This window comes from Mirounga leonina, unplaced genomic scaffold, assembly GCF_011800145.1.
Source record: "Mirounga leonina isolate KUSES-001 unplaced genomic scaffold, KU_Mleo_1.0 Mir_114, whole genome shotgun sequence".
NCBI classification, from domain to species: Eukaryota; Metazoa; Chordata; class Mammalia; order Carnivora; family Phocidae; genus Mirounga; species Mirounga leonina.
Window position 1 is genome coordinate 22,605,225 of NW_023270265.1, and position 18,625 is coordinate 22,623,849.

Below are 18,625 nucleotides of genomic sequence, written 5' to 3' on the forward strand. Positions count from 1 at the left end.
CCTATGATTCAAGAAGAGTATTTGAAAAGATTAAAAGAGCCATATGGTTGTTTTAAGTCTTCTAATAAAGTATTTTTGGTAAAAATATTAGAGATCTTGATGGGGCGCCTGGGTGACTCAGTCGTTAAGCGTCTGCCTTCGGCTTGGGTCATGATCTCAGGGTCCTGGGATCAAGCCCCGCATCGGGCTCCCTGCTCCACGGGAAGCCTGCTTCTCCCTCCCACTCCCCCTGTTCCCTCTCTCCCTGTGTCTCTCTCTGTCAGATAAATAAATAAAATCTTAAAAAAATATATTAGAGATCTTGAATCTCATATAAAATGTGAAAAGTCTTGGTCTGAGAATGATTAACCCAGTCATCCAATGACAGCATAAAGGGTACATAAAAGTTTGGAAAAAGAAAAAAGAAAAAAAGAAATCAAATGAGTGCCCACCGATTATTTTTATGAATTCGTACCTCTCATTTACTTGCTTTTTTAGTTTCATTTTTTGTGTCTCTTGGCAAACATTAAAATTTTTCTGAGATCAAATCTTTCAATTTTTTTTTTTTAAAGATTTTATTTATTTATTTGACAGAGAAAGACACAGCGAGAGAGGGAACACAAACGGGGAGTGGGAGAGGGAGAAGCAGACTCCCTGCCGAGCAGGGAGCCCGATGCAGGACTTGATGCGGGACTTGATGCGGGACTTGATGCGGGACTCCATGCAGGACTCGATCCTGGGACTCCAGGATCATGACCTGAGCCGAAGGCAGTCGCTTAACCAACTGAGCCACCCAGGCGCCCCAAATCTTTCAATCTTTTCCTTTGTGTATATTAGGTTTTGTCATTTGCTTCCTAAGACCTTCTCTACCCCAAGTGTATCAGTCAGCATGCCTTTGGTTGCAATTCACAGAAAACGCTCTCTCATTTGCTTTAAACAATAAGGAAAACGTATTACCTCCTACATCACAAGTCCCAAGTTAGGGCAACTTTAGGGTTGGCTGATTTGGTGGCTCAACAATATCATCAACAACCCTAGCTTTTTTCCTCTCTTTCTAATGTTCATCTTCAGCAAATTGACTTGGTTAGCTCCTGTCAGGTAAACTACTGGCTGTTCCAGTTCAAGGCATGCTGACCAGACACACAGTATGCATAGTATCTCGCTTTGAGAACCCTCTTCAGCCTTTCCCCCACGTATGGGCAATTTCCCCTCCTGTCTCTTTAGCTAGAACTATATCACATGATTATGCCTAAACCAGCGCTAGCAAAAAGAATGAAATTGCTACAAATGGCTAATCAGGGTTTACCTCTGAAACATGTGGAAGATGATTAAGCAATTGAACAAAATTGGGGTTCTGCAAACAAAAAAAAAATGACCTTTCAAGGGCAACCAATAGTGTCTAAGAGACCAAAATTATAGTTATCTTCTTATATATTCTTCTAATAATATACATGTGTGTGTATGTATAATTTCTAGGCTTTTATTCGGTCTAGAGTTTATATTTGTGTCTTGTGGATTGGGCTCCAATTCAGTTTCTTTCCCCCAAAAGTTTAGCCTAATATCCAAACATCATAATTTCCTACTAATTTAAGATTCTGCCTTTATTATAAACTGGCTTCACATATTTACATAGATTAAGGACTATTTATTCCATTGACGTATGGCCTAGTCCTTCCCTGTTTTAATTACTATATTATTAAATTATAATGTAGTAGAACAAAGGACTCCTCGTTTTTTCTAGAATGTTTTTGTATGCTCTTAAAGATTTGATCGTCCATATGAACTTTAGAATTAGTCTGTCAACTTCTATTTTTAAAATTCTATTACCATATTTACTGTGATTACATTATATTATTATATTAATTTTGAAGGAAATTTTATCTTTATAAAAATTGTGTTCCCTCATTCAGAACTATAGTATGTCTTCCTATTTGTTGAGGTCTTCTCTGATTTCTTCCAGTAAAAGTTTATATTAATTGACTCTAGACTGAGTTCCTACAAACTGTTCCTAACTATGACAGATTTCTCCTACATATGTTTTAGGGTACAGGTTCCTCCAGTTTTATTTCTCTATGGACATTCTCTGAGGATATTTCTATCTTATGCTTTCCTCAGCATATCGTTTTCTCTTGATTTTATTTTTTCTTATTTTCCTATGTTACGCATTCATTTTTATAGACAGATATAGATATAAACACAGTTATAAATATACATGTATAGATATGGATGTAATGTTGGCAGTGGATATGGATAAAGACAGATAAACAGCTATTTTTTCTATAACCATGGGATTTTAGGTGAAAGATAAGGTAGATTCCTGGGCTCAATCTGCCGTCTTGATTGACTGGCATTTTTTACATTAATTGAGGAGCTGATTACCTAGAAAGTTCTAGGTATAATGTTTATTTCTTAGATATTGAGGCTCTTCTCAGTTCTACCCCAAGGTGCTTATATGAAATGTATTTTGGAAGATAAGACAGTAATACACAAAAAGTTATACAGTTGTGCTTCTGCTGCACACACCTAGACCTTTGGAGAAATTGGAGTGCTCGTAACAGTGAATGGAATATACGAAAAGCTCTTTTCTTTGTTGTAGCTGAAAGCACTGACAGATGCTACCAAACTAGCAAATGAAAATTTGGAAATAAGCCAACTGACCAAAAAATCTTTACAAGATTATTATTGGCAGATAAGGTAGGTTTGGGACCATTAATGTATTTATCAAGCATTTATCAAGTAACTTCTTTAAACTGAGTATTGCACTTGCTATGGAGGATATAAAATAAGAAAAAGAGAAGGTCCCTACTCTTTAGGCAATTACAGAAATGGCTCCAACCTTTCCTTTAGACCCAGTTTTGTGTAAAAATATTTCATAGAAGTGTCACATGAAAGTAGTTGTAATTTTAATATCAATTGATTAAAAAAACCACATGTTGGGGCGCCTGGGTGACTCAGTTGTTAAGCATCTGCCTTTGGCTCAGGTCATGATCCCAGGGTCCTGGGATCGAGCCCCGCATCGGGCTCCCTGCTCCGCGGGAAGCCTGCTTCTCCCTCTCCCACTCCCTCTGCTTGTGTACCCTCTCTTGCTGTGTCTCTCTGTCAAATAAATAAATAAAATCTTTGAAAAAAAAAGAAAAAAGATATATGTCTCAAATCAATATAAGAGGAAAATGAGACAATATAGAAATATTCAAACAATCGAAAGGAAAGCAAGAAAAGAGAGAAAAAGGAACATAGAAGCAGATGAGACAAATAAAAAACATAAAAGAAAATGGAGTTAAACCTAAATATATCTAAATGGGCTGAGTGCTCCATTTTTGTCTAGACTGATAGACTGGATTAAAATTTTTAAAAATCCATATGGAAGCAACCTAAGTGTCCATCATTAGATGAGTGAATAAATAAGATGTGGTATATATACAGAGTGGAATATTACTCAGCCATAAAAAAGAATGAGATTTTGCCATTTGTGACAACATGGATGGACCTAGAGGGTATTATGCTAAGTGAAGTAAGTCTAATGGAGAAACACAAATACCATGACTTCACTTATATGTGGACTCTAAAAACAAAACAAATAAATGGAGCGCCTGAGTGGCTCAGTCATTAAGCATCTGCCTTCAGCTCAGGTCATGATCCCAGGGTCTTGGGATTGAGCCCCGCATTGGGCTCTCTGCTCAGCGGGAAGCCTGCTTCTCCCTCTCCCACTCCCCCTGCTTGTGTTCCCTCTCTCACTATCTCTCCGTCAAATAAATAAATAAAATCTTTAAAATATATATATTTTATGATTGAACAAAATATGATTGAACAAAAAATATTTTATGAATGAACAAAAAGCAGAAAGAGACCCATAAATCTAGACAATAAACAGGTGGTTGCCAGAGGGGAGGGGGGTGGGGAGTTGAGGGTGAAGGGGAGTGGGGGTTCTAGGCATCTAGTTATGGAATGGATAAGTCATGGGGGTAAAAGGTGAAGCATGGGGAATATAGTCCATGGTATTGTACTAGTGTTGTATGGTGACAGCTATACTTGGGGTAAGCATAGTATAACTTCTAGAATTGTAGAATCATTATGTTGTACACCTGAAACTAATGTAACATTGTGTGCTAACTATACTTCAATAAAAAATTTTTTAAAAGGAGAAAAAAAAATCCCAAACCAAAATCCAATTATATGTTATCTATAAGAGACTCATCTAGATCATAAGGATATAAAAAGAGAATAGAAATAATGGGAAAAAAAATCACACAAACACTGACAAAATAAAGATGGCATAGCTATATCAATATAAGGTAAAATAGATCTTGAAAGGCAAAAAGCTTTGCTAGATATAAAGAGGGCCACATCAAAATGATGCAGTTTAATTAACATGTATTCATATATATGAATATACACATATATACATATATGCATACAATAAAATGGCTTCAAAATAAATAAAGCAGGTGCCTGGGTGGCTCAGATGGTTAAGTGTCTGCCTTCAGCTCAGGTCATGATCCCAGGGTCCTGGGATCGAGTCCCGCATCAGGCTCCCTGCTCAGCGGGGAGCCTGCTTCTCCCTCTGCCTCTCTCTCTCTGTCTCTTATGAAGAAATAAATAAATAAATAAAGCAAAACTGATAGAAGTGCAAGGAGAAATAACAAATTCATAAACATACTGGGCAATATTTACACACTCCTCTCAGGACAAGTAGACCAAAAAAATTCAGTATGTATATAAAAGATTTGAACAACATGATGAATAAACTTGACTTAATATATAGTTAGAGAACGTTGTACCCAACAACTGCAAAATGCCACTCTCTTCAAGAACACGGGGAACATTTACAAAAGTTGATGTTCTGTTATTTCAATAAATCTCAAGGTCTCAATATATTCAACAGATTTAAATCATTCAATGCAGAAAGAAATCTAATACAAAAGTATAGCTAGGAAATCTATATGATTGGAAATTAAGAAATACATGTCTAAATAATCTATTTTTCAGAGAAGATATCATATTGATAATTAGGATTTTTAATTTACTGATTAAAAACTAATATATATGAAAATTTGTGGTACAGTTAAAATAGTACTTAGAGGAAAATTTGTTTATTTAAATACACATGAGAGAAAAAGGAAAGGTTGAAAATGAATGAGCTAAGCATTCTTAAGTTAGGAAAAAGAATAGAAGGAAATAAAGAGCAGAAATTAAGAGAGCTATGATAGAATCAGTAAACTCAAATGTTTGGTAAACATTTGATAAACTTGGCAAAGCTGATCAAGAAAAGAAACAGCATGGGGTGCCTGGGTGGTTCAATTGGTTAAGCGTCTGCCTTCAGCCCAGGTCATGATCCCAGGGATCGAGCCCTACATCAGGCTCCCTGCTTGGTGGGGAGTCTGCTTCTCCCTCTCCCCCTGCCCCTCCCCCTGCTTGTGCTCTCTCTCACTCTCTCTCAAATAAATAAATAAAATCTTTTTTAAAAAAACAAAAGAAAAGAAACAGTACAAATATACAATATACAATATCAGGAAGGAAAGGGGGACATTATTACCCATGCTGTATACTTTGAAAAACTTCATGCCTAAGAATGTGAACATTTACATGGGAAGGACAAATCTGTACAAAAATGCAACCAGAATTGGGGTGCACGGGTGGCTCAGTCAGTTGAGCATTGACTCTCGATCTTGGCTTAGGTCTTGATCTTAGGGTCATGAGATAGAGCCCCATGTTGGGCTCTACGCTCAGCGGGGAGTCTGCTTGAGAATTCTCTCTCCCTCTGCCTCTGCTCCTCCCGCTTGTGCTGTCTCTTTCTTGCTCTCTAAAATAAATAAATAAAATCTTAAAAAAAACAAAGCATATATCCAACAAGTGAAAGAAGAAGAAGGAGAAGAAGAAGAAGAAGGAGAAGGAGAAGGAGAAGGAGAAGGAGAAGGAGAAGGAGAAGGAGAAGGAGAAGGAGAAGGAGAAGGAGAAGGAGAAGGAGAAGGAGAAGGAGAAGGAGAAGGAGAAGGAGAAGGAGAAGAAGAAGAAGAAGAAGAAGAAGAACCCTAAGTAGTTCAATCATTGTTAAAGAAATCAAATCGGTAATTTGAAATCTTTCTGCAAAGAAAACTTGAGGCTCAGATGACAAAATTAGGATTCGGTAGAACATTTAAAACAGTGATTCTCAAAATGTGGTTCCCCAGACCAGCAGCATCAGCTTCATCTGGAAATCTGTTAAAAATGCAAATTACCAGGTCCACCACAGCCTTACTGAATCTGAAATTCTGGGGGTGGGGCTTGACAATCTATGTTAAGCAGGCCCTCTGGTGATTCTGATATAGGAAAGGTTGGGAGCCTCTGATTTAAAGATAACTTCTATTTTCACAAATTCAAAGAATAAAAAAAAAAAAGGCCACATTCTTAACTTCATTTCTGAGGTTGTTTTATCCTTGAAATTAAAACTTGATAACAATACAAAAACTGTTGCAACCCCATTTCATTCATAAACATAGTTACAGATATGCTAAGCAGAATTCTATCAAATAATACAGTGAAATTGGGATCATTCCAGGAGTGCAAGGATGATTTAACATTAGAAAGTCAATTAGTGTAATTTGTCATACTAATAGTGTGTTTGTAAAGTCATGAAACAGAATAAGCATCTTTTAAAACAGTATATTACCTCAATATCCAAATAATATGATCACTACCCCATCCAGCAAAGTACCTCTAAATTTGAAGCAATGGTTTCATTCGTTAATCTGAAAAAAATATAATAAATACACTCCAGAATGACCAGATCATCTGGAAAAGTCTGGATTTTAGCAGAGCACTTTTGAATAGTGAAAAATCTTCAAGTCATAAAGGAATTAATTAATGGAATTTCAGTAGCTATACCAAGATGTGGGTAAAATGAAAAAAAAATCATAAGGTGAGGGTATCCAGAAGAGTTAGTTACATTCTCCTAGGCCATTTTTAATGATTTATAATTCTAACCCACCAATGTATTTTTGATCTACCTTTATTGTTGTAGTAATACAAAACAGCTCTATGACTTAGAAAGGGGAAAAGACTTCTCTCTATTACACAGTATATTACGGACTTGGAAACAAATAAAATCCCTCCGACAACGGCAAGGGTTTACAAGCACCCCAGTAAAGTTACAGTTTCAAAGGTGAGTGGCTTGTCTATTTGTTCTGATAGGGCTCCTGAGGAACTGCTCACGAATAACTGGGAATTCACAGTCACTGGGAGAAAATCCAGAAGCTAGACAGCTATTTAATGTAGTCAACAAAGGACTTGTACCTTGAATATATGAATCATTCTTAAAACTTAATAAGACAACTCAATTTTTAAAACTGAACAGACACTTCACTAAAGAAGGCATATGGATGGCAAATGCAAACATGAAAAGAAGTTCAGCATCATATCCTGTCAATAAAGAAATGTAAATTAAAACCACAATGTGAGGGGTGCCTGGGTGGCTCAATCATTAAGCGTCTGCCTTCGGCTCAGCTCAGGTCATGATCCCAGGGTCCTGGGATCGAGCCCCACATTGGGCTCTGTGCTCCGCGGGAAGCCTGCTTCTCCCTCTGCCACTCCCCCTACTTGTGTTCCCTCTCTCGCTGTGTCTCTCTCTGTCGGATAAATAAATAAAATCTTAAAATAAATAAATAAATAAATAAATAAAACCACAATGTGAATATACCATACACCATTTAGAATGACTAAAATCCAAAACAAAACGAAATTTAAAAGACAATAACAAATACTGACAAGGATATTGAGCAACAGGAACTCTCATTGATTGCTGATGGGAATGCAAATGTTACAGCCATTTGAAAACAGTGTGGCACTTTTTATAAAGCTGCACACAGACCCATCATACTTCTAGGTGAAACATACAGTCATAAAAACATGGTTAGTGGAGGAGATGGTTACAATTAAAACCTGTACTTGTTAATCACTTAAGCTGTTTGTGAACTCAGTGAAATAACTGGTTTCCTCCCCACAACCCATGGTCTTTTTTCAAAACTGTAGGAGATTAGTGTAACTTCAGCCTATTAAGAAAGATGTTTACTTTGTTGACTTTTTTTCCCCCGCTGCAGTGGTTTTTAATGTAAGTGCTTCTGACAATTTTTAAACCTACCCAGCATGAAACTTTATGTGGTAGAGTCCTGAATTCATGTAAACCTGCTTACTTGCCTCCATTTCTTTAAACGAGTCTGATACACACATGCATTCTGAACCCCTGAGCAGAAAAGGAGAGCCATGGATGCCATAAGCTTGTTCAGAACCGTAGCTCTGGACCTGTGCCTGCTCACCACTCACTCTTATTCTCACTACGATCGTCCTTGGGATGTAAAATTGTTTGTTGTAAGCGATTGGTCGTATGTGTATATGTGTGTTAGCAACACCAGTAACAAATCTCAAATACTTCCACTATTTCTGCTTCAAATAATTATATTTATTATTAATTAGGATAAAAATGAATAAATGTGATGAACAAAACCAAGAAGAACTGTTAGAAATGTCTGAAACTGAGAAGAAAACTGAAGGAAAAGCATTTAAGAATGGGGAAAAACAGGAGGTATTTATATTGCAAAATAACATTCAACTCCTCTTAACTGGTTATAATATTTAATTGCTTGGTAGAATAAGAAGTCTTGGTATTTGTAACAGTTACCCAACAAAATGACAAACATAAGAAATAAAAGTTTAATTTTAAGAATGGTTGTCTTAAGCAATGAACTTACATTGTATATTAAATATTTATATTTTGGCTTCTAGAACTTCTCATATTTAGCTTCAGAACTTGAAGAATCAGATATTAAAAGAATAAGGCCAATTACCTTGATGCCACAACTCTCTTTCACTGCAGAATTAACAAATTTATCCAAGTGTTCACTGTAAGCATTTTAAAGGATTATTTCTTCATTATATAGTATCTCTTTATTGTATTGTTTTAATAATAGTGTTAGATTTCTTGAGTTAGTCCCATAGCTGGGCACTTTACTTTAAGTTTTTAAATGCATTTGCACATTTAATTGCAACCATAGCTCTGTGGTATTATCCTCATCTTAGAGATGGGGGAATTTGTGCTTATGGAAGGGTAAATTGTCCAGGGTCACACTTCTAATTCATGACTGAGGTAGGACATAAACCTGTTTGGTTTAATGATTGTTTTGTTTTGTTTTGTTTTGTTTTGTTTTGCTATGGCAGTAATTTTTGTTCAGATATAGATAGGTAGGATATAAAGCCACTGTAAAAAATAAGGTTATGTGGTTGCCCTTGCTTACTAAGGGGACCTCTTGCTTTCATAAAAAGTATTCTGTATCTGGAGGATCCTCTGGGCAGTTTTCTACTTTGACACAAACTTCTTTCCTTCCCAGTTGTGACTTTTTCCTTGAGCTGTTTTCTCCCTATTCCTAGGACTTTCATGCAAAAACAGATCTAATATAGATCCCCATTTCTCCCATCTCTGGGCCTACGGATCTCATCTCCTTTATTTTTATTTTTTATTTTTTTAAGATTTTATTTATTTGACAGAGAGAGACACAGCGAGAGAGGGGAACACAAGCAGAGGGAGTGGGAGAGGGAGAAGCAGGCTTCCCGCCGAGCAGGGAGCCTGATGCGGGGCTCGATCCCAGGACCCTGGAATCGACTTGAGCCGAAGGCAGACACTTAACGACTGAGCCACCCAGGCGCCCCAGATCTCATCTCCTTTAAAGAAGATATGACAACTTAGAACACGGAACTTAAGTCCAACTTTTCGACATCCCTGTCCCATGAGACACTTTGTACCAATTCATCTTTGAGTATTGTGAATGTGCATCATTTAGCACAGTGTTGAAGGGTAGTAAATGCCCCCAAAATATTCATATTTATGAAATGATTGGATGGATGATTACATTTAAAATGACATAAAGAGTGGCAGACACAAAAGCACAATTACCACTGCTCTCTTTCTGACCAGCAAGGTGCAGCAGTGGAGGAAAGCTTTGTTTTTTCTACACCTACTTCCCAACAGTGCCTGAGATAACTATTATGTGAGACATGCATCCAAAAGGACCACCTACATGAGGATAAGAAAACAAGAGCCATAAAATGGAAGTTAGAAGTAAGAGGAGGAGGAAGATAAATGGAGGTTAAAACTTAGTGGAAGTCAAGGCAAAAGGAAATGGGATGTGTGCTGTCTTTTGAAAGTTATTGCTGTTGTGAGGCGTTGCTGTCTTTATCCATTTAAAATGTCTAGTTGAATAAGGATCGATTCTCTAGGAAAGAAGAATATACTGATGGCAAGGATAGAGATGAAGGGAATACAGGGATTAAAGAAGAATTATAAAGAGTTTATAGGTGATGAAAAAGGCAAGATTTCCTGAGGATAAATATAATCCTGAAGTAATGAATTTTCATAATCAGTTCATGAGCTCATTATTAAAACTACTTTCAGAGGGCAACATAAAGGGGAAATGTACCTAACATATTTCTTTAGAGTTAATTGAGAAGATGATTAGAAGAGGCCAACAGGGAGATAGGAAAAATAAGTAATCTTTTGGGGCGCCTGGGTGGCTCAGTCATTAAGCGTCTGCTTTCGGCTCGGGTCGTGACATCGGGGTCTTGGGATCGAGCCCCGCATCGGGCTCCCTGCTCTGCAGGAAGCCTGCTTCTCCCTCTCCCACTCCCCCTGCTTGTGTTCCCTCTCTTGCTGTGTTTCTCTCTGTCAAATGGATAAATAAAATCTTTAAAAAGGAAAAAAAAAAAAGTAATCTTTTGTCTCCTGCCCCTCTGAAAAGGTTACAGAGAACGTGGGCAGATTTGGGCGCCAGGAGATACTGGATGCCTAGGACAATTAGGGTGGAGAACAGAAGGGCATGTTATGTTTCAACCTAAAGCTTATCTTTCTGAAAAAGAGAAGTCCTAAACATCATTAGGTCAGTTGCCTTGCAGCTGAGAAGGTATTCAATAAATGTTGGGTGAATGAGCAAATGAATGAATGGCTAGAAGACTCTCTTTAGGAATTTCATATCACTTAAGGGATCAGTTTATTTCCCAGCAAGTGTTTAATAGAAACCCTGGGGAATCTGGCTTGCCTCTCTGATCTTTGTGGTTAGAGAAAGAATGTCCTGGAGAAAAAGAGTGTACAACCTAAAGCCTAAAGGGATTTTTAAAGACCTTAAAGAGGATACAACAAGCCTGTTGACTGAGAGCCACCTCAGTGAGGTTATTGAAAACATGGCATATTTCTTTTAAAAGTGTGTCTTTCTCCTAGAAGTTAGAAAATATTTTCAAATTTTAAATTCAAGCTCCTCCCCATTCCTAAGTCCCTCAGTTTTCTCCTTTTATAAGACATCTTATGATGGGTAAGTGCCAGAATCTCTTTAAGTTTCAATTTAGTAAAATAAATTGCTGAGTGATTTATAGTACCTAAATTAGTTCTCTTTCTATTTTTGAGTAAATATCTTCTTTAAAAAAACATTAGAGTAGGAGAGGCTTTTATCCACACATAGGCAAACGTTATTGGGCTTTAAGATAGCATTTGTCCTCAAAATGGTCATATTTTAACATGCTTAGGTGCATTTTGAAAAGAACAATATTTTGTATCCATTTTGTTTTTCAAGGATCCTTTAAAGATTTATTTAATTTTTAGGCACGAACAAAAGAGGAGAGCCAAAATTCAGAAGCTTAAGTATTTTATTAAAATATTATACAACAATAAACAGGTTTCTTGCACTTCAGTATCGCCTCTTCAGTTTGATTTTAAAGTCATGTTTCAGCAAATTTTCAATATTCAGTTAATATACTGGCCTGAAACAATTTGCTTGGAGGTATGCCATTGTCATTTACTTTTGTATCTTATTTTATGCCATTTGTAATTTTAAATCTCTCATTAGTTACTGTTATATGGTGACAAGTAATTTCTATTTAGAGATGACTGATCTATATGGGTAGGCAAGATACTTATAAATAATGTATTTATAACTCAGCAATAGTCTTTTATGCTACAAGTACAAAATTACTTGATTTGTGGTTGTTCTAAATACTTCCATTCTCTCCTGCTAAAATTCTTATCAGCCCTGGATGTGCAGCACTACTATTGTTCATTTGCTGGTGTGATGGAAGAGGGTTATTTAAACTACAACGTGTAGCACAGCTATTGTTAGTGTTGAGTGATTTCTCCAAATTGTCTCAGCCCTGACTTAGTGATTTCAGTATCTTGCTGAATTTGTATGTATGTGTGTATTTCATTCATTCATTCATTCATCTATTTGTTCATTTCTGTTTTGTATTGCTTTAAGAATCTGATGAAAGAACATACACATAACAGACTACTGATCCCTATCAAAAGACCCCACCATAAGAACCCCTGCACTAGGGTGCCTGGGTGGCTCAGTCAGTTAAGCGACTGCCTTCGGCTCAGGTCATGATCCTGGAGTCCCGGGATCGAGTCCCGCATCGGGCTCCCTGCTCGGCGGGGAGTCTGCTTCTCCCTCTGACCCTCCTCCCTCTCATGCTCTCTGTCTCTCATTCTCTCTCTCAAATAAATAAAATCTTAAAAAAAAAAAAATTAAGAACCCCTGCACTAAAGGAAGGAAAAATAGGACAATGGAAAAAAATTAGAGACATTAAAGGAGTCTAGATAAGAAGTCTTGATGGCTAACATAGGGGCTAAACTTGCAATTAGACCTGAAAGGAAAGTTAGGAGGGAATAAAGATAGAGTGAGGTTTGGGGAGTAGGGAGAGAATTATAATTACAAATCTAAATCAAAGGTATTTTTACAATACCTAAAATAATTTTTTTCTATCCCTGATCAGAGGCTACATTCATTTTGTTCATGTATACTATCAAGTTTCTATCATCTTACAATGTGCCTCTGTTGAAATTCCTATTTAAAAAATATACTGAATATACTTTCCTGTAGTACCTAAAATAAATTGTGACGTAATAATCCAACCACTTGAAGTATAAAACTTGCCCTAACTCCAAGGAGATAAATGTGTATTTTGAAACCTTCATCATCCTACCACTTAGAACATGATCGTAGCAAACTAAGAGGCAGGGAAAGAAAGGAATCTAGCTGGGGATAAAGTACACCATGAGCAACTGCAGAAATTGCAAAATAAATCTATATGCCCTAACCTAACAGATTCTGACCTACGTTTTGAATTTACTCCTTATCATTCCTCTTTATTCATTTTTCACTTTAGCCAAACTGAACTGCTTGATTTTTTCCCCCCATACATCCTTGCAATTTCCTGCTTCTGAGCTTTTGAACATTCTAGTTCTCCCACTTAACAAGGCCCATTTTCATTCTTGACACTCCATTCCAGTCACACAGTGGTTTTGAGAGTTTGCCATCAGGGGACGAGGCTCTCCCAGGAGACTTCACTTACGGAGGTGGAATCCTCTACCTTTACATTTACTATCCAGGATCGGGCCTCCAGCCCTGCGGTCCCAGAAACCAGATTTGACTGGATTTGATGGAATGGTAGTAGAAAGAACCGCATACAGAATCAGAAGACCTGGGTTTAGTATCCAGTAGACATCTATGGAGCTGTCTACTCAGCCCCTCCCTTACTCCTTCTTCCGGGACTCTTTCTCCCTCCCCTGCCTCCCACGGTTTGTTTAACTTCTCCTCTGATTCTATGAGCCAGTGAATCTCCCCTTTTCCTAAACAATTCAACCTGAATTTCTATGAATGTAGTTTCATATAGAGCCTCAATTTCTTCATTTATAAAATTAGAAAAGTAATACCTATTTCCTAATCATTTTTATCAGGCTTAAATGAGATAAAGAACTTTAAAAGTGCTATACAAAAGTAAGTTTTTTGGGTATTGTGTTATATGTACCTATATGCTCAGAATATATTTGTTATCCTTTAATTCAACTTATTTTCTTTGAAACCAGTAAAAGGCATTATATTTTTAAGGACTTAGGATTATCTCCTTCTCATAATCATGTGGATGAAATGCTCTAGAAAAATACCTATTTTATATGCTAGTATTTTTAAAAAGGAATAAAAATGTGTTAATTGAGGGTTCTCATTTTAGCTCCCCCCCCCCATTTTGTATGTTCAGTGACCTATCAACCATTTCTTTTATATTTAGGTTTATGAGATAAGTAAAAGGACAAGCTTACTGGCAAAACTATATTTACCTTTACCTAACAACACAGAGTTGAAAAGCAAAACTGTTTTGGAATATGTAGAGTTTAGCTCTGATGAGCTGGTCATACCTGCTTATGGAGAAGTAGGAAGCAGTAAGTTTATTTAACATGTCCCCCTCCCCACCTTCATTCTCTTCTCGAGTTCCATGTCGTACCTGACCCTGGGTCATTTATATGAGTAAAGAGCATTGTGTTTACAGTATTAGGTTTAAAGTGTATTAAATTCTCCTTTCAGATGTTAAACTAACATTTTTAAAACTGTCTTGAATCAGATCTTTGGGAAATCTAAAATTTGGAATTGGCACCTGTGCTTTTCCTAAATCACCTGAGATAAGAGCACTACACTCTCTGGAACAGGAGCTCTGCTTCTGAGTAGAGAGACTGCTCCGCTTCTGCCTGTCCTTTAGCAAAGCCCAGAGATGCTCCGGGATGGGACGGGACGGGACGTTTTGATGCATCTTTGAGCTGAATAGAGAAGGGAGGTAGAGGAGGAGTGAAAGAAAAAGAGAACAGGAGGGAAGGAAGAAGGCATGTTTCTGTTCACTTGTCTTTCAATTGATTTCACTCCTCACGCAATGAAATTCAAGTTAGCATTTGAAGTTTTGAGAGCTGCCATCAGGGGACAAGGCTTGTGAGAACACTTCCATTCCTCTCCTTCTCCCCCAGATACCTTCTTTCACCTTCCTAAATAGGAGTTTCACAGCTGCTTGTGTACGAGCAAGTGAAAAGGAAGTATGAACAAATGAGCAATGAGGAGACAGAAGGAAATAAGTAGGCAAAAAAGCCTGGGAAGGACAGGAATAAGACAGGAATGTAGTTTGCTTAGTCCAGCTGAAGCGAGAAAATAGGGTTGTGGGAACCCAGGAGAAAAGAAATTAGGGCAAAAAATTTAAGGAGCCCCAGGAACTCAGCAGAAGTTTCGAGGAGTATTGTTAAGCTCTCTGGAGATTGCAAAAGAAAATGGATAGAGGGGGAAGACTCAGGAGGATAGGGAAAGAGGACAGAGTAGTAGCTGGTTTGCCCCTAGTTCTGCAGCCAGCAGTCGTTTCCTGCTGGAAGCCACTTCCAGAAAGAATGGTTAAAAAAGCTTCTAGTAGTAAGAAGAGTATCACAGAGGTGTCCATCCCTAGGTCTTCAGATCAATATTTTCCTCTCTGTTTTGTAGTCTGTTTGAAGTGGTCTGCCTTGAGGTACCATAGATGGAAAATGAGAGAGAGTTTTGAGATTAGAGCCTGGGGTCACCACAGAACAGCCTGGGGTTTCACAAGTAAAGTCAGGGAGAAAAAAATCTACAATGTGTCACATTCTATGCCTTATTAAAAAGTCATGTTTTAATGCTTTTTATAAATAGATGTACCTTTTCTTCTTGAGGGAAATGGAACTGAGGAACTTTGTCTTTTGACGTCAGGAAAACTGAGCTACTCTCTATCATGGGCTTTAGATGAAAATGGTATTCCTCGGACACCCATGTCACAGTCATTAAGATCTGCTTATTGCAGGTAATAAATTTTTATGCTTGAAAAATAATGCCAGTCCTCAGCAAACCATCACACAGAACCTGTGTCAGTAAAAGGGAGAACTCTAGCAGGGGTAAGAGCAGTCTAGTTGATTTGGACTATTTATTTTCATTTGGATTTACATGTAAGTGAATGTATCTCTTTAATGCTTAGGTTTATAGTTACAGGGATGATGGGAGAAGTGGTTCCATAGCTCTTGCAGGCAGAGGCCGAGACTCCCAAGGATTTTATTTCTGGATCCTTTGTATCTCCCAACCATTCTGGATTATGAAAGAATCATTTATGCATTATCAACTTGCTAGAAGAAAAATCCTAGAAATCTTACTCTATGCCCTAGGACTTCTTAGAGAACTTGGGATTAATTTCTAGATCATACCACAAGTAGGATTACTAGAATTAAGTTCAGTAAAAATCTATAAAAATGGTAATACTGGTTTATATATAGTGCTGTGTTTGAATAAAACAGTAAATATAAAGGGCTAAGTAGATTCCATCATTTAAAAATTAAAGAATGATGATAACAAAAAGATGGTTCTGCCTCCCCATCTAAACACATATTTTTTGATGTGGTCCATATATACAATGGAGTATTACTCAGCCATCAGAAAGGATGAATACCCAACTTTTACATCAACATGGATGGGACTGGAGATTATGCTAAGTGAAATAAGTCAAGCAGAGAAAGTCAATTATCATATGGTTTCACTTACTTGTGGAACATAAAGAATAGCATGGAGGACATTAGGAGAAGAAGGGAAAAATGAAGGGAGGGAAATTGGAGGGGGAGACGAACCATGAGAGACTATGGACTCTGAGATACAAACTGAGGGTTTTAGAGGGCGGGGGGGTGAGGGGGTGGGTGAGTCTGGTGGTGGGTATTAAGGAGGGCACGTACTGCATGGAGCACTGGGTGTTATACAAAAACAATGAATCATGGATCACTACATCAAAAACTAATGATGTATGGTGACTAACATAACATATTAAAATTAAATTAAATTAAAAAAAAACATTGTTGTACCCAAACTATATGACATTATGGAAAAGTCAGAACTATGGAGACAGTAAAATATCAGTGGTTGCCGGGCGTTAGGAGGAAACAGGGATGGATAAGCAGAGCACACAGGATTTTTAGGGCAGTGAAACTACTATCTGTATGATACTATAATTATAGATACATGTCATTATGTATTTGTCAAAACCCATAGAATGTACAACACCAAGAGTAAACCCTAATGTAAACTGTGGATTTTGAGTGCTGATGATGTGTCAGTCATTGATTATAACAAATGCAACTCTTTTATTGCAATGAATGTAATAAATTATAACTGGTACAAGATATTGATGGTAGAGTAGACTGCAGGTTGGAGGCAGGTAGGAGACATATGGAAACTGCACTTTCTGATCAGTCTTGCTCTGAAAAAAAATAATTTTTAAAATTTAAAACATTGCTATATATAACTTGGATTAAACAGGAAATCAAAACTGAAATTAGAGACTATTTTAAAAATAACAGTGAGAACACTATAAAGCCAGTGGCATATGGCCAGATTCATAGTAAGTGTTCATAAATGCTTTTCTTGGCAATAGTTTTAGAGAAAAAAAGACAAAGTGTCAGTAGTACTCAGCAATTGATGTTGAAGAGGCTAAGGTATTTGTAGATTACTTACCAAGAAGTTTTAAAAAGAGGCTGGAAAATAAGAGAGACAATAGAATCAAAGTATAGGTTTCTTGAAAATTGGGGCAATTTTTATCTTCTTAGAATAAGTGATGAAATCCATAGAAAAAGAGCCAGAATGTATTAAAGTATGAGATCCTTCTTGACTCTTCAAGAAGATATCGAACCAGAACGCAAGTGATAGCTTGGCTCTGTAGAAGAGGAAATACCTCTTTAAATCAGAGAAGGAAACGGAAATCACTGTGTAGACAGGAACGCAATTTTGATGATGTCCTTGTTTTGCTAAGTAAACAAGGTCATCTTCTTAGAGACCTGAATAAACGCATTTAGAGAAAAATGGACAATTAAGAAAGATAATCCATTTTGGTGCTAGTGAATAAGCTTTTAAAACTCTGAACCATTATTTGCTTGTATTTCTTCATTTTTCCCCAGCATTGTCCCCACTGCAGCTATTTCCAATCTTTGTCTCCTCATACTATTCTTCACTTTCTTTTTGGAGTCAAATATTTGTTCTTCTTACTCTAAAGCTAACTTTTATACAGGTAATTAGGCACTTTTCTTTGTCTCCTTTAGGATCTTGATGACGTATTTATATCCTTTTCTTACATTATCTTTATCTCTTCCATTTCCCTAAGCTGTTAGTCTTTTGTATTCAAGAAGCCTTCTTTGTTTTAAAACAAAGAAAAACCCAAGCATTTGATTAAACCCTGAAAACCTGTCTTGGCTGTTTTTCCTGTCCAAGTCCTCATTTGTGTGGTCTACTGATCTGTGTACAAAGCCTCCACTTTTTATTCACACATTCCCTCCCTAACTCAACCCATTTATTCCTGAACACTACCAGTGACCTCCTGGCCAGATTCATTGGCTTATCCTCATCATTTTGCTTCTTGAAGTCTTTTCTCTAATGGCTTCTGTGATGCTGCAGTTAGCAGTTCCACTTACTTGGGAACTCAGGTTTACAAAAGATTGAAAGCAGTTCTGTGAAAGAGTGGGACAGATGCCAGATTTCAAGAGGCAGTGAATTGCAAAGGAGGTTTCAAAGTCCAGAGCACTCTCTAATGAAGTTAACTTGAAGTAAAACTACAGTTGGGGCCTCCGTGATCAGAGTGGTTGGTTCCAGAACTCTCTTCTACAGTTGTGGGTGCTCAAGGGCTGGTGCCGAGCCCGGGTTCCAGGAGCCTGCTCCAAAAGGCAGGGCTGACTTGTGAGAGTCAGAGCTTGGAGCTATCCTTCAGAGCAAGAAGATCCAAAAGAAAGTATTCATGTAATTCTCTGATTTACTCATTCATTTATTCATTCATCGATGAGCTTGAGATGAAG

At 37.3% G+C, this 18,625-nt stretch overlaps 1 protein-coding gene across 1 annotated transcript in view; it reads left to right on the forward strand.

The window, feature by feature from the left end:
* Positions 1-18,625, forward strand: part of CC2D2B (coiled-coil and C2 domain containing 2B) — a 90,210-nt gene that overhangs the window by 20,171 nt on the left and 51,414 nt on the right. Inside the window, exons 10-16 of the mRNA XM_035020550.1 lie at positions 2,576-2,673; positions 6,977-7,117; positions 8,425-8,533; positions 8,734-8,852; positions 11,594-11,771; positions 14,053-14,203; positions 15,462-15,609. Coding sequence (XP_034876441.1) covers positions 2,576-2,673; positions 6,977-7,117; positions 8,425-8,533; positions 8,734-8,852; positions 11,594-11,771; positions 14,053-14,203; positions 15,462-15,609 — 944 coding nt within the window. The remainder of the gene's footprint in view (positions 1-2,575; positions 2,674-6,976; positions 7,118-8,424; positions 8,534-8,733; positions 8,853-11,593; positions 11,772-14,052; positions 14,204-15,461; positions 15,610-18,625) is intronic.